This window comes from Paramormyrops kingsleyae, chromosome 1 (assembly GCF_048594095.1).
Source record: "Paramormyrops kingsleyae isolate MSU_618 chromosome 1, PKINGS_0.4, whole genome shotgun sequence".
Taxonomy (NCBI): domain Eukaryota; kingdom Metazoa; phylum Chordata; class Actinopteri; order Osteoglossiformes; family Mormyridae; genus Paramormyrops; species Paramormyrops kingsleyae.
Window position 1 is genome coordinate 29,904,742 of NC_132797.1, and position 13,307 is coordinate 29,918,048.

General features: G+C 48.8%; 1 protein-coding gene across 2 annotated transcripts in view; it reads right to left on the minus strand.

Annotated features, from left to right (window-relative positions):
• Positions 1 to 584: 584 nt before the first annotated feature.
• The window catches only part of bcl2a (BCL2 apoptosis regulator a), a 41,109-nt gene continuing 28,386 nt past the window's right edge, over positions 585 to 13,307 (minus strand). Inside the window, exons 2-3 of one of the 2 annotated variants that reach the window (XR_002840070.2) lie at positions 2,387 to 5,411; positions 585 to 2,273 (exon numbers count right to left, since the gene is read on the minus strand). Coding sequence is in view for 1 of the 2 variants with exons in the window: in XM_023826757.2 (XP_023682525.1) it covers positions 5,274 to 5,411 (138 nt within the window). In the remaining variant the exon portion in view is untranslated. Of the gene's footprint in view, positions 5,412 to 13,307 lie in introns of both variants that reach the window. The other variant, XM_023826757.2, reaches the window with a different exon arrangement.

Here is a 13,307-nt window from a genome sequence, read left to right on the forward strand (position 1 = left end):
AACCTACTGCACCTTCAGAGTGTAACATGAAGTGCAATGAATTATGGGGCACCCGCAGAAAATTTCTAGCTGAAATCTTTGGCCCACGTGCATTGGGCAAGTAAATAAAATATTCCAGTATTCCCTGATATGAAAGAAAATTCCCTAACAGCAGCCAGCTGCTAATGTTCGTTACTCAGCACACACAGAGTTGCCCTTTTATATGTCAAATGCAAAGGTATTTCCTGCTTCATATGTTGGCACCAGGGAAGAGCTGACAGCACAAATCCCACGTTGTCCTTCACTCTGGTGGCTTCTGGTCCACAAGCTGCCAGCTTTTTATTATTTTGGGGTTGATGTAACACAGGCTGAACACAGGCAGAACCTGAACCCAATATTCACTGACCTTCACACCTTCTGATGTGTTTTTGAAGCAGTTTAATAACTTTGCATGTGTAATGAGATGTAAACCCAGTCATTATTTTCATAATTAGCAATGCTTATTAATTAACAGTGCCATGGCATCTCCATAGTTATCGCTAAAAAGGAAGTGAATCGATCTATCTGCATTTGGTTTGTTTTACAAATTGTTCTTACAAAAGATCCAAGAATTAAAAGGTGAGTTTAATTAAAACACATTATATATAAGTAGCTTATTGGTACATAAAAAAATGAACAATGATAACGCACTTCATTTCATAAGTGCTATAATCAGAAGACAACAGAACAACCAAACAGCATTCAGAAGCATAGAATGTTTAACTTGCGCTGACTAAACAGTGAGTTTTTGCTATATTTATGTTTTAGATAAACTCAGAGATTCTATAATGAAATGTCAGGCAGTAAAATAGCAGAAAGCTGGGGATGAAAGATCAGCTCTCATTATATTTAATAATAATCACTTGCTCGTCAAGCTTGGCTATAATGGAACCCCATTTATAAAACCCAAATGTGCTGTTCTGGGGATTCCTGTAATGCTCTTTACACGCCAATTAATGTAAAATATCATCTTCTGTATTTTATAAATGGCTTCTCCTACTGGCCTGCTTGAAACTTAATTTGCCTGTTTTAGCTGCCCCCACTTGACCAAGCCGCGCTTGACGGTGAAAGGCGTTAACCTCCCACCCGGCGCAGCCGTGGATCATTTGCTGTCCTTGTAATTAGAATAATGTGCAACAATTTCGGTGCAGGATTGCTTGCTCGAGCATTTTGACATCTGAAAGAGCACGCGGAAAGTGAACATTGAGATGTTAAAATGGAGGTGGTTATCATACAGTTGAAACATTCATTGACTCAAAGCAAATAACATGATGGAAAGGCAGTGGATGATTATAGACATATGTACAGTTAGGCACTGAGAGTGACCATAGAAAGAAAGGCTCGGCATTGTATACAAGAAGGTCCATCTGACACAAGCTAGAAGTCAGTCTGGGCGATGGTTTCCTTTTTAAAAAAAAGGGACAAAGGTTTTCTTTTTTTACATGAATACTAAATGAAGAGAACCGAATCATAGAAACGTGTAGAACATGCATTAATGTAAGCAGGAGAGGGCAGAACACTCCAAGTTGAATCAGAGGCCTGGATCTTGAGCTTGGCTGAAGGGAAGGACCACCACCTCTCGGACCCAAACAGTGACCAATCAGGAGGTTTTGGTATCATCAGGGCAGAGCTGTGGGATCATTACCAGGCTGCACATCCTCTCCTTGGCACATTTAAATCTCCACTGCCTTCCTTCCCTTGAACCAACCACCCCATTGGTAGATAGACCCCACAATGGAATATCACTGCACTCAACAAAAGATCACACAGCTTAGTTTTGAGCAAACAAAGGAGGAACCAGGCAGAAACATCAGAATTGCTCCTATACTTCAAAAGCAGAACTTCATCCTGCTTGACCTACAAGGGACACATTCATGGTTTCCTGTTCCGGATCTCACTTGTCACCCTCCTCAAACTCTCAACTCCATTCTTCCTTACGCGCTGGCTCATCTTCACCATGGTGCCTGCAGCTGGCGAAGGGCATCCAAAGTCAGCCCCTGCCATTTCCCCCAATTCCGCAGACATTCACTCTGTCCCAGTTCAACACCTTCTATGCAGCGGCATCTCCTCACAGCCAGAAGATCTCAGCGAAAAGGACGAAAGCTCGAGAATAATATCAAAATAGTCGGTTATGTCAATAAGGTGCCAAGTTGCCTTGAAGAGATCACAAGCTAGTTGCAGAGATCCCGCCAATGTTCTTCAGGATGGACACTGATTCCTCAAATGGCTGTACAGTTCTTTTTGTCCACTCTTCACTACAATTGAATACGCAAATGGTTAAAAGATCCTTTCTGGAATTGGTTAAGCATTGATGTCCTTTCATTAATCAAACGAGATTCGAGTGCATGTGTTGTCTGGCGAGAATCACCTGTGGCTGGCAGAATTCGCTGAAACCTCATCGTAAGCAGCTTGGAATAGTGCGCAGTCGGCCTCCGTGTTACATCGCCAAGCGCAAATCTTTTCGTTACTCATTTATCGTCCATTAGCAGCTGGAAGTTACACATTACGCAACTCAAAAAAAAAAGACCCAAAAGCAAATGTGCACAGTACCTCAGCCCCCAGCGGGGTGGGGGGTGGGGGGCAAAAAAGAAACAAAAAAGCCAAGTAGCATTTTCCCCTCCCCCAATGCTTTTCTAAAATGGTAGCTGTAATGTAATTTAATTACAGATTTTGCTAAAAAAAACACATGCAAATTTGGTGTTGGCATGAGTAACAGACCCCCAAGTGTATTGCTGTGAGTGCTTCTATTCAGTAGCTGGTAGATATGGATGTGTAAATGAACATTTTGGTACCTTGTAATAGATTAAAACATAAAATTAGTACGGTAAGTAGCTAAGTAGATGACTCCTTAATAAAAACTAGACTGTTCTTTTTATTTTTTTTTTACAGAGCACTACATTTGATGTTGCTGTTGGATGTAAACATATGATAGCTGTAAAAGTCCGGTAGCTGTAGCGTATTAAACAAAAACTTCAGCTGTGAACACTTTTTCCAATCGCGTCCATGCTCAGTTGCATGGGGACCGCCAAACAGCAGAACACCCTACAGTCGTTCATTATATCGTAAAGATCATGGAAGTTGATCCTTACTTTCAGAGCAGAGTGACCACCATGACTGGAAAGCTACATCATGTATGCTTTAACCTAGAGTGACCATATTTTGCTTTGCAAAGAAGAGGACACCGGCAGCGGTGGGGGGGGGGGATCAAAGAGAGGCATCAAAGCAATGCAATTATGCTAACAGAAAGTATTCTGACTGTAGGAAGCAAATGTCATAATACATCACACAAAGTGAAATCCCAGATAATTCTATTTTTAGGCGCCTAAAAAAAGTCCTGGGAAAATAGGATACATGGTCACCTTATTTAAACATTACACTGTGATGATTATATACAAATTGCATACATATTTAACATTTCAAATTTGTGCATTTATCTAAAGCTGAGCATGTATCTAAAACTAGATACTGACCGATGAAATCGAGACTAGGTGCCTCATTCAGGGATATATAGTAGGGCTCTTCTTGTGACCTTTTCAAATACCCCCTGGTTCCTTCTTAGTCCCAACAATGTGTTGTATCACAGGGTGGGGGGTGTGTTGCTCCTGATGCATACTGAACCCCTGAGCTATACAAAGACTAACCGATATCTGTTTGGCCTGAAAAATACAAGAAAACTTTATAGTGGAAACTCTAGAAATCCCCTTAAATAAATGAATGAAAAACAATGTCATAAATAAGCTATGAATCTGGCAGTGATGGGCTGGGTGTGTGAAATGCTGGATGGTGTCCATAAGACATGCAGACTGTACTGAGGACATACTAGGAAGTTCTGGCAGTGCCCTAAGGGATGGAAAACACCCCCATCCACACAGCTGGACGAAGCCCCAGGCCATTGATGAAGTACTTCTCTGAACATGGGCGATCCGGTTTTTTGGCACCGTTGCCCCAGGGGGGCAATCGATGCACGCTGTAAGTCTGGCACCAGTCTCATCTGGCTCAATCCGGAGGGAGGTGTTTTGTGTGGGGGCTCGGGCAGGTGGGGGTGCCCCCTCCCATAATACTGTTTCTGAAAGAAGTTCCACTACAAAAAAAATGAGCCAACAAACACAAGCCATAGACGGAAGGAACGGGATGGGGGGACAGCAGGCGGCAAGTATGTCCTGCGTGAACTGGGTGCCAGTGGGAGAGGTCCGAGCAGGTCAAAGGTCAAAGCAGCATGGGCTTGGCCCTGAACAAGGCCCAGGCCATGAACAAAGGACAGGGCAGTACACCTGTGAGATGGTAACCGGCCCCCGCCTCACTGACCCCTGGGGTTACATCGTAGCAGCACCTGCTCTAGCAGCCCCCCCATGATGACAGCCATGTCTAAGAAAAGCTCTGGTCCTTATTAGCAGGAAGGCAGTCGTCCTCCTACTAGCTGGGAACATGTGACCTGTTTATTAATGTCTGCATGATCTCCCCGATACTGCTAGCAGGGGAAGGGGGGCCTTTTCAGGACATAGATAACCCCCTGCTCATAATGAAATGGGAATGAAGGGAGTCTTCATGCGGGCCCCTGCCACTGCTCGCACACTGGAGTCTTACAGTTGATGCTACATATGTTTTGTACAGTGAGGTCCATGTAGAATGATAAACAGGATGGATTCACTCCAGTTTCAATCTGCTTCACGGCGCGCCAAAGGCATTCGCACGGTCGCGGCTTTGCTGCCTTCTAAGATGACTGGGAGAAATAGATAAATAAATAAGGGCGGCCAAGAGAAGCGTTTTCCCAGAATCCTGTGGGACAAGCGTCAGTCGGAGAACTGTGGTTAAGAACAATGTAAGGAGTGCTCCGTGTTTCAGAAATGAATGGCGTAGATCATCAGAAGAGTGGGGGGGGCACAGAAAGGGAACAACCCCCCCACCCCACAAACCTGAATATGAACTTGACACCCCTGCAGGGATCTGTTTAATATATGCTGTTGTTACATGAGGGCTAAACACAGACATGAAAATGAGGATAACAGCTATCATGTTTGTATTCCATCTGCGTTCATGGGTCAGTGTTGTTTTTTTATGCTTTTAATTTCATTTGTGTGAATCCTTTACGGAGGGATGTGTGTGTTTGACGCGAGTGGGAAGGTGTTTTGAGGAATATGCCTCAGAGGGACCATGGAGAACACGGATGCTAGGGAGGCTTTGAAGATGCCGGGCATTGGGGGACACGGCTTTGCCCAACAGGGGCCTCGACAAGGCGGCAAAGCGGAGCCCCAGCATCACTTCTTGGTGAAATAGGCGCTGATTGTGACCCCGACGGCCCCCAGAGCAGCCAGGCCAAACACTGTCTTCAGGTACGGCCAGAAGCAGGCCATCACCGAACCCCGCTGTTGCCCGTAAATCTCCACAAACGCGTCCTGGGGGGGGGAAAGGAGACAAATAAAATCACAGTTAGACACGCTAATTACCAAGGTAGCCGAACAAGACATGGGAGAATTCCCGCAACAGTGCGAGCGTGTTGCACGCTTTAATTTGAAACCAGTGAAATATTAAGTGGGATATTAAAAGGTTTCAATTTAAAGAGCAGTGGTATAAATATTTTAAAAGTGCAGATTTAAGAATTACACATCCCTGGCTGTTTAACCGTGAGACCCAAAAAAGGGTTAAATAGCATCTCGAGAGCCTCTCTGAGAGGGGAGAGCTTGCCGTGGTAAGGACCCCCCCCCCCCCCGCGCGCACACACTAATTACCACACAGCGGAAAATCATCAGCCCCGAACGGGCTCACTAATGCATCCGGCTGCCTTAATGGCTGAGAAAATATCAGGCTCTGGTCATTTTTGACTGCTCCCCTCAAAACCCCATGTTTATCCAGCCCCCACCCCAAGCATCAAGTCCGCAAGGCTGGACCGGTAACAACCCATGGCCTTGAGAGCTTGCTGATCTTTTAGGATAGTCCCCCCCCCCTCCCCCCGAATTACCAGGATGGGATTCCACATTCCTCTCCAGATGCAAGCCTGGGAATCAGGGGAAGTGGGGGCTGGGTTTCCCTTTGATTGGAGTCGCCCTATCACATGCTGTGGGAGAGAGAGACCTCCCGAAATCTCATTTTGCAGGCACCACGCTGAGAATCCTAACGAGGCCGAGGCCTCGTTACTCAAGCCGATTGAGTGTGAGAGTGACGCCGACGTTCAGACGCCCCCCTCCCCCCCCTAAGTTCCCTCCCTAAAACAGCAAGCAATCATATCACGCGAGATGTAATTAAACGCTCCTCTTTGTTGTGCCCTGGGGCCGACAATTACAAAAACGACATCTCCACATGGACACGGATTCCAGCGCCAGGGAGACATACACGTTGAGACAAAAGGTGCGTCTTGAAATGTGTTAACAAGCCCTTCTCCCTCCCCCACCCGAATAAGCTATAGCTCAGGGTGTCACATCCCTCCCCCGGTCCCAGACGTGACGCTCGGCAGAGGAAAACAACAGCTGCGGAGTAGAGGATGAGACTGACAGGACCTAATTCTCGTTTGCCGTCCGTCTGAGACGCTGGGAGGACAATACGCCTCCCTGTGTCAAAAATAATCCCCCTGCTCTTCCGACATTGACTACTTTCCCTCTCCAAAGCCTTGAGTTTCCTGTTCTTTGCACTGGTTTTTCATTCTCAGAGTCAGTCTGGCAGCCAACCCTCTGGAATGCGTGACATTTAAGAATTTCTAAACACCAGGGAAGCTGAGAGGTGCTGTGGTAAGCTTCAGCTATTGGTTGGTGTGCGAGCCAATCAGCAGTCAGCACCTGGCGAGTGGAGCTGGAGGGTTTAACCATGCTGCGGCCTCCCCCCCACCACCCCTGAAAGCTCTGTCACCAACCCCTCGCCTGTTGGGGGGGGGTGGGGTCCACAGGAAAACCTGCATAAGCACCTGTCCATTTTCCTAAATATCAGTCGACTGGTTAGTTCTGCTATTGGCTGATTGTGAAGAGCAGGTAGCGGGCAGGTGGGGGGAGTCGCAGGACGCTGTGTGTATTTAAATATGACACAGGAGAGCCGTGACCATCTGTTTGCACCGTCAACATCGCCTGCTGGTCCCGTATTGCTCTCACTGACCTTATCTAAGAGCTCCACGCTCATGCATGCACCCCCCCAGCACCTAGGTGGAGGTGACAGGCCGAGTGTATGAGAAGAGGCAGCGGACGGACACTGCAACCCCCCCCCCCCCCAAATCCACAAACATCCTCATTACCGTTGCTTTCGCGACATGTTTAAACTGCCACTGGCCTGTTGCTTTAGTTCGGTCCCAAGGGGGGGTTCACAACTGCTAGCCAGTCGCCGTCCACGCGGCCGTGTTTGCGTCGCTCGATGCGACATGGACGGCTTCCTGACGGCCCAAACACTGAGCCAGAGGGAAAAGCCTTCATACTCAGTATCAGCCGCTGCTTCAACTCACTCCTGTGTTTCATGCAGATGGTTCCCTGCTCTCCGAGATGCCCCAGTACTTTTACTCTTATTTTATCAATGCCTAGCTCCTGGTTTCACTCACAGAGAGCTGAAATTTTACTCACTTAAACAGCTGAGCAGTTTTTTCAGCTCCTGCTAAGTAGTTTAACATGACCCATCTTGGGATTTGAACCGGAAACTCTAAATGGTCATGTTCTCAATGACCTTGCTGCCCCATTTTGGAAAGTCATGGCCTGTGTGTGTGTGGGGGGGGGGCACCTACAGCAGCCCTGACCAGGACAGTCGGTGCATTCACAAAGGGCTTTTAGTGCAGTTGTGTCAAGCTGAACAACCTTCATCACGGCAGTGACTCATGGCATCAGGCAGACGACCTTGGGGCAGCCAGCCCCTCAAAACAAGAAAAACGTCTCGTTAAGACTGACGGTTGAATGGCCAATTGGAATGTGACGCTGACAAAGCGCTACTCTGCGCCCCATTGGCCCATTTTTCTCACACCAAAAGTACAAACAAAAGACAACATCCCAGGCCTGCTGGCAAACCCCATCCATGGCTCCACCCACTTCCTGGGCTCCCAGTCACATGACCAGAGCAACCCAAACATCAAGACCGAAGCAGAAGACCTGGGGTAGGTGGCTTGGCAGTGCTGAAGCTGGGAGGTGCGTGAGGAAGCATCTCCTTTTTTTATTACTTGACATTGTGAGTTTGTGTGATCCCAGGCAGGGAAGTAACAGGGTCTAGTTTAATTATCTCATTGCTCCGTCGCTCCAAGCTACATGCATGACTCATTCCTGAAAATTTATTATTTTTAATCATCTCTTATTACATCCTTCCTGTATGCGTTTGTGTGTTTGAATTAAAACAAAAAAAATGTCGTCATCAGGACACTCAGGGCACCAACATGTCCATCCCTGCCGCACAGGTTGCCGAAGAGTCTTCACTCTTGACAGTCAGACCCATTAGGCTTACTGAGTGATAATTAGGCATTAGGCCACTTGCATCTAAGTTTTCAGTTCTTAGAATAGCAAAAAAACATGCTTTATACCAAGTTAAAGCATTTTATTTTGTGTTAAAACGTTCAGTTCTAGGCTCAAAGAAAGGAGACAGAGCTGGGTGTGTGGTTGTATGTGTATATGTGTGAGTGTGCGTGGTGGGGGGGGGGGGGTAGCAGGACAGGAAGTAGGTTACCCCCGCCCCACCAGTTGCTAAGCTGAGAAGGATATCCTCTGCTAAAGTGCTGAATGAAAAAAGCACGGGTGGATATAGAATGCCCCCCAACTGAATCCTGCCCAACCTACATAAACTTCCCAGAATGCATTGTCCCTGAAGCTTAGACGATTGGTTCATTGCACTGGCTCAGATGTGTCCCACCTCCCAGCAGGCGCTCTGATGCTCCCAGATCTGTAAGCTGAGGGAAATTTCTAGTGGAAATCTGCCAGCCAAGCTCCGCCTGGGCAGATGGACGCTGGCATGAGATGCTGGGGCAGTCTCCATCACATCCCACAGATATTTAAATCACTGGGCGTCTGGGAGAGCCCCTGGAGTAAGTGACCTAAGTGTGTGAATCGCCGCCTTTGATAGATGGTTTTTGTCAGATCTATCCAGTAAAATCCTGACCTTTCTGTGCGGGGCCCCTCGCCTCTCATATTTCAGGGATGATAAGTGCCACTTTTCCGCATGCGACGGGGTCACGAGGCGGCCATGGATCGTGGACCATGACCAAAGATGTGCTAAAACCGAGTGCTGAGAGCTGTCCGATCACATCAATTTGGGCTGAGTATAAGAGGACCTTAAGTCAGATGGACTCTGCTAGGTAGTGGATCGACAGCACAGCCATGGAGAAATCCCTCAGCATGGTCTTGAGTGTACCGGCCCCGGGCCTCTGGGAGGACCACAGGAATGTGACTGAACCGTCAAGCCAGGCAGTAAAAGATGAGTGAAATATGGCTTTTGGTGGAGTACCTTCAAGGTTGGGATGGTAGCAGTGATTCTATGGTGGTTGATTGGCAGTTTGGCCCCCGGTAGCTGAACCAACAAAACCATCGACAGCAGCCTGCTTAAGTACCCTAAAGTTTTGTATCGAAGGTGAAACTAGGTCAATGAGTTGAGGCAAGAAAAAGACTTTTTCAGCGGAATGTTTTCTGGGCCCCAAACACACAAATGCACATTATGAAGATTTTGCTCCAGTCCAAATTACTTCAGTGAGACAGATTCACCCCCCCCCCCCCCCCACACCCCATACCACCTTCTTTCAGAACCTGGGGCCATGGCAGCGAGAGTCTCGGACCATGTGGTACCAACATCAAAGCAGGAGATGCAGGCACGGTACCGTGTCATCGATACCGTGTGGTGGGTGCAGCTTCGGAAAGGCCGCGGGGGCAATGACTGGACCCAGCGCAGCCTGATAACCCCCCCACCACCCGCTCATGCGTGATGTAGGTCAGGCTTGTGCCCCGAGCAGGCCGCGTTGCCGGCGCCTAAACTCCCCAAAGATCAAACTCCTCCAGCACACTGCCCGCTAAACCGCTAATTAGCAGCACAGAGTCACGCTGCAATGCCCGCCCAGACGGCAGGCACTGTGCCCACACGGGAGGGAAGCCGGATGCCCCATCCGCACCTCAGGCTGCCCTCAGCTCGTCCTAAGACAGGAGAGCAGGCTGCCGGGGTGTCTCATTCTGAGCGGGTCGGGTTCCACTTAAAACACCCGACCGCTTCTTGAAAGTTGACAGCGCCCATCTTTCCCATGATGCATTTGCATTGCCTAATGACTAGCTTATCTGCCGGGAGAACTATAAAGAAGGATGTAAAATGAGGCTGCCGTCAGGCAGTTAGAAATGTCTAGAAACTAGCCGTCACTTCCCTTTATTTCACGCTACCGTGAGGGCTTTGTGAGTGTGTGTGTGTGTGCGTCCGCAGTACGGGCGCGTGTGGGGACGGAAAAGGGCGTCGATACTCCCGGCCCTCAGAGGGACAGCCAGTAAGAGAGGAACGTCCTTGCATTGTTCTCCTGTCAGAGGTTCGAGCGTGTGAAGGGAGCCGGGCACCTTAATGAGGCCACATCCCCTCTGATGCCAATGACGGGGGCGTGGAGCTCGGTCAAGCATGGAGGAAGCCACACGTGCTCCCACTACACCTGAGCCCCGCATGAATCACCCAAGCAATCCGAGTGGGGCAGATATCAGTGGAGCACAAGGAATAACAGGCAGACAGACGATAGGACCACAGCACATGTGTCACACCCCAGCCAATCCCATTCGAGCTGGTTTTTATTTACCCATATATGGGCGTGCTTCCCTAGGAAGAACCTGAGGCTCGACCGAGACTTCTAAATAACGAGATTCTGTTTCTCCACTGAGGAATATATATTTTTTTGCCATTGTTCCAGAAAATGATGGGAGGAGATTTTTTTACAAGATGGCACATCAAAGGTTATGAAATATGTTATACTACAAAGGCCAGTTCTAGAAGATTCACAAAAAAGGTGACAGAAACTGCAGTCTGTGTGCTTTTCTGTCTAAAATATCGATGAGGTCAGCTCTCACCACGGGCAGCCTAAGGATCTGATGTCACTGCGTCCTGAGTTTCATTTCACTTTTTTTTCGGTTGCGACAGTCCATTCTAAAATTTCCTGAATGGTCTTCTCTGACTCAGTCATTGAAGAGGGAGGCGGAGACAGGAAATCTGACCACCACTGAGAGACACTGTCAGCTTAGTTTACCCCAAGTACTTCTCAATGAAACCAGACCAATCCTCCAAGATCTCACTGAAAGCTGAACCTTCACCTACTGGGTCAAACCGGTTATGTTCATACATTATTTAAAGGTTACAACGATGGCGTCACTTGCTGAAGCGAGACATTCCTGTGCTTACAACCAGGGCAAGAACTTGTGCCCCCTGCTGTTGTCTCAGGTTTTTATGGTCTTTAAAGGTGGGGGCCGGCAATACCGTTATTCATATCCCAAACTTGCCATTAGTAGCTCTGGACCAGATCAGAATGTCTGAGGTTAAGTCATAAAACCACAAGGTTGACACGGAGAGTGGGAGGGGCGTCTCCTTGCTTGGTTGGGTGCCTTTCTCATTGTTCTAACTGGGGTGGCCCCACCCTCAAAAAGACAGATGTCCGCTGCTGGGATACGCTTTGCTTCTCTGAAGAGACTAAACTTCTTACAAGAGACGTAAATAAGGACCCGGGAGGTTTTAAATTAAAGCTGCCCCCCCGCATGACAGTAGGGAGCATTGGGTGGGGCTAGGGTTTAACCCTGCTGACTTGTATCTGAAGTGAGGACCTCCCCTGGGTGCTGACGCCCCATCAAGCTCAGTCACTCATCGCCATCATATGCAAATCAGTCTGACGCTGCTCGCTCTTTTAATCTCCCAGGCACAACTGCCTCATGGTGGATGGACACCCGTGTGATTGGGACTACAGCAAGACGTTTCGGCACATGGAGTCGAGGCATTTTTTTCATGCTTTTGCTGACTGGAACGGAGCAAAAGTTCGGGGGCTGGGTTCGGTCATGGAACAGAACAAAACAGACCAGCCAACTTCCAAATCAGCCGAGTTTTCTGAGCGCTCCTGAAGCGACATGTCAGACCGTCCTGCAGATCATGATGATCAGACGTGTGCATAGCTTCTCGGAGGATGAAATGAATGGAAGGGCCCGGCCTGACAGCCCTCTCGGAGTGCGGTGGGGAGGCAGGCTGTCATGTCAGGGACTGAGGGACTGTCCTTTCACAGTTTGGGGGACCGTGACAATTCAGAGTGAAACAAAAAAAAAATCCCCAACAGGCCCCCAAGAGGGGCTGTCAGGGCTGTCAGGTGGAGAAGAGTCTAGAAGACGATGTACATGGTGGAAAAAAGCGCCAAGTTCATCCAGGGACGGCTGCGAGGACGGCTCAGGGCACCTGTAAAAGCCTAACGTCTGACATTTTTTCACTTTTCTCTCCAGCTTGAGGCAGAAGGCGGGGGGGGGGGGGGGGGGGGCACGCAAGCGGATGGGACAAGAGCTGACATGGAGACGGCATGGGTGTCCAGTGAGAGAGAGATGGCTGGGTCAATCACTGCAGGGAGTCACACATGCAAGGTGGGTAGGGGCAGGGGAGGGGCCCGCTGAGATGGGAAGTTGGAGATTATGAGTCACCCTGGTGTAACTCATTTGCATGGGGTGAAATCCCGGCGCAGAACGTATACGAGGCTGAACAGTTGCACCTCCTCCGCAGCACCTGGGAACTCCGATGGCAAGCGAGACAGCGGCCCTTAGGCCCCCAAAAGCGCTGCCGCTTCAGACGTCTCCACCATGCTGAGGGAAATCGAAAGACACTTCACCTCTTGGTTGAGTACTGACAGCCACATCAACTGTTTTTGATGAGTCACGCTAAAACAATGCCAATTCCAGCCCTCTTGCTCAGGCCACCTCTCTCTTTGCCTCTGTTACTCCTCCTATTCATGGTCTTCAGATGGGGAGCAACACACAGTGACAGCCAGCAAATCAGTGGGCAAGAGAGTGCTGATGTCATTTGAAGTCTGAACTTTGGACCTACCTCCGCAGAAAGCCCCCTAAAACACCCCTACCGCCATCTGTGTCAGCTTCCATCACATCATGTGCCTATCCACAATCTGACACCTCAGAATCAGCCCCTACAGACAGTGGCCCACACCTCAGCCTCATCTAGTTCATCATGACCCTCCAAAGCCTTCCAAAATGAATCTGAAGGACAGCAATTACCAGGATGTCTGCCTCTCTCTCTTTTCTAATGGGGGGCAAACTTGCTGTTGCCCCCTTCCTGATCTGCCCTCCCCCAGTGCAACCTGCACCCCCCAGACACGCTACTGACACCCGAACGGCTCAAAGCGCTCGCTGGGGGCC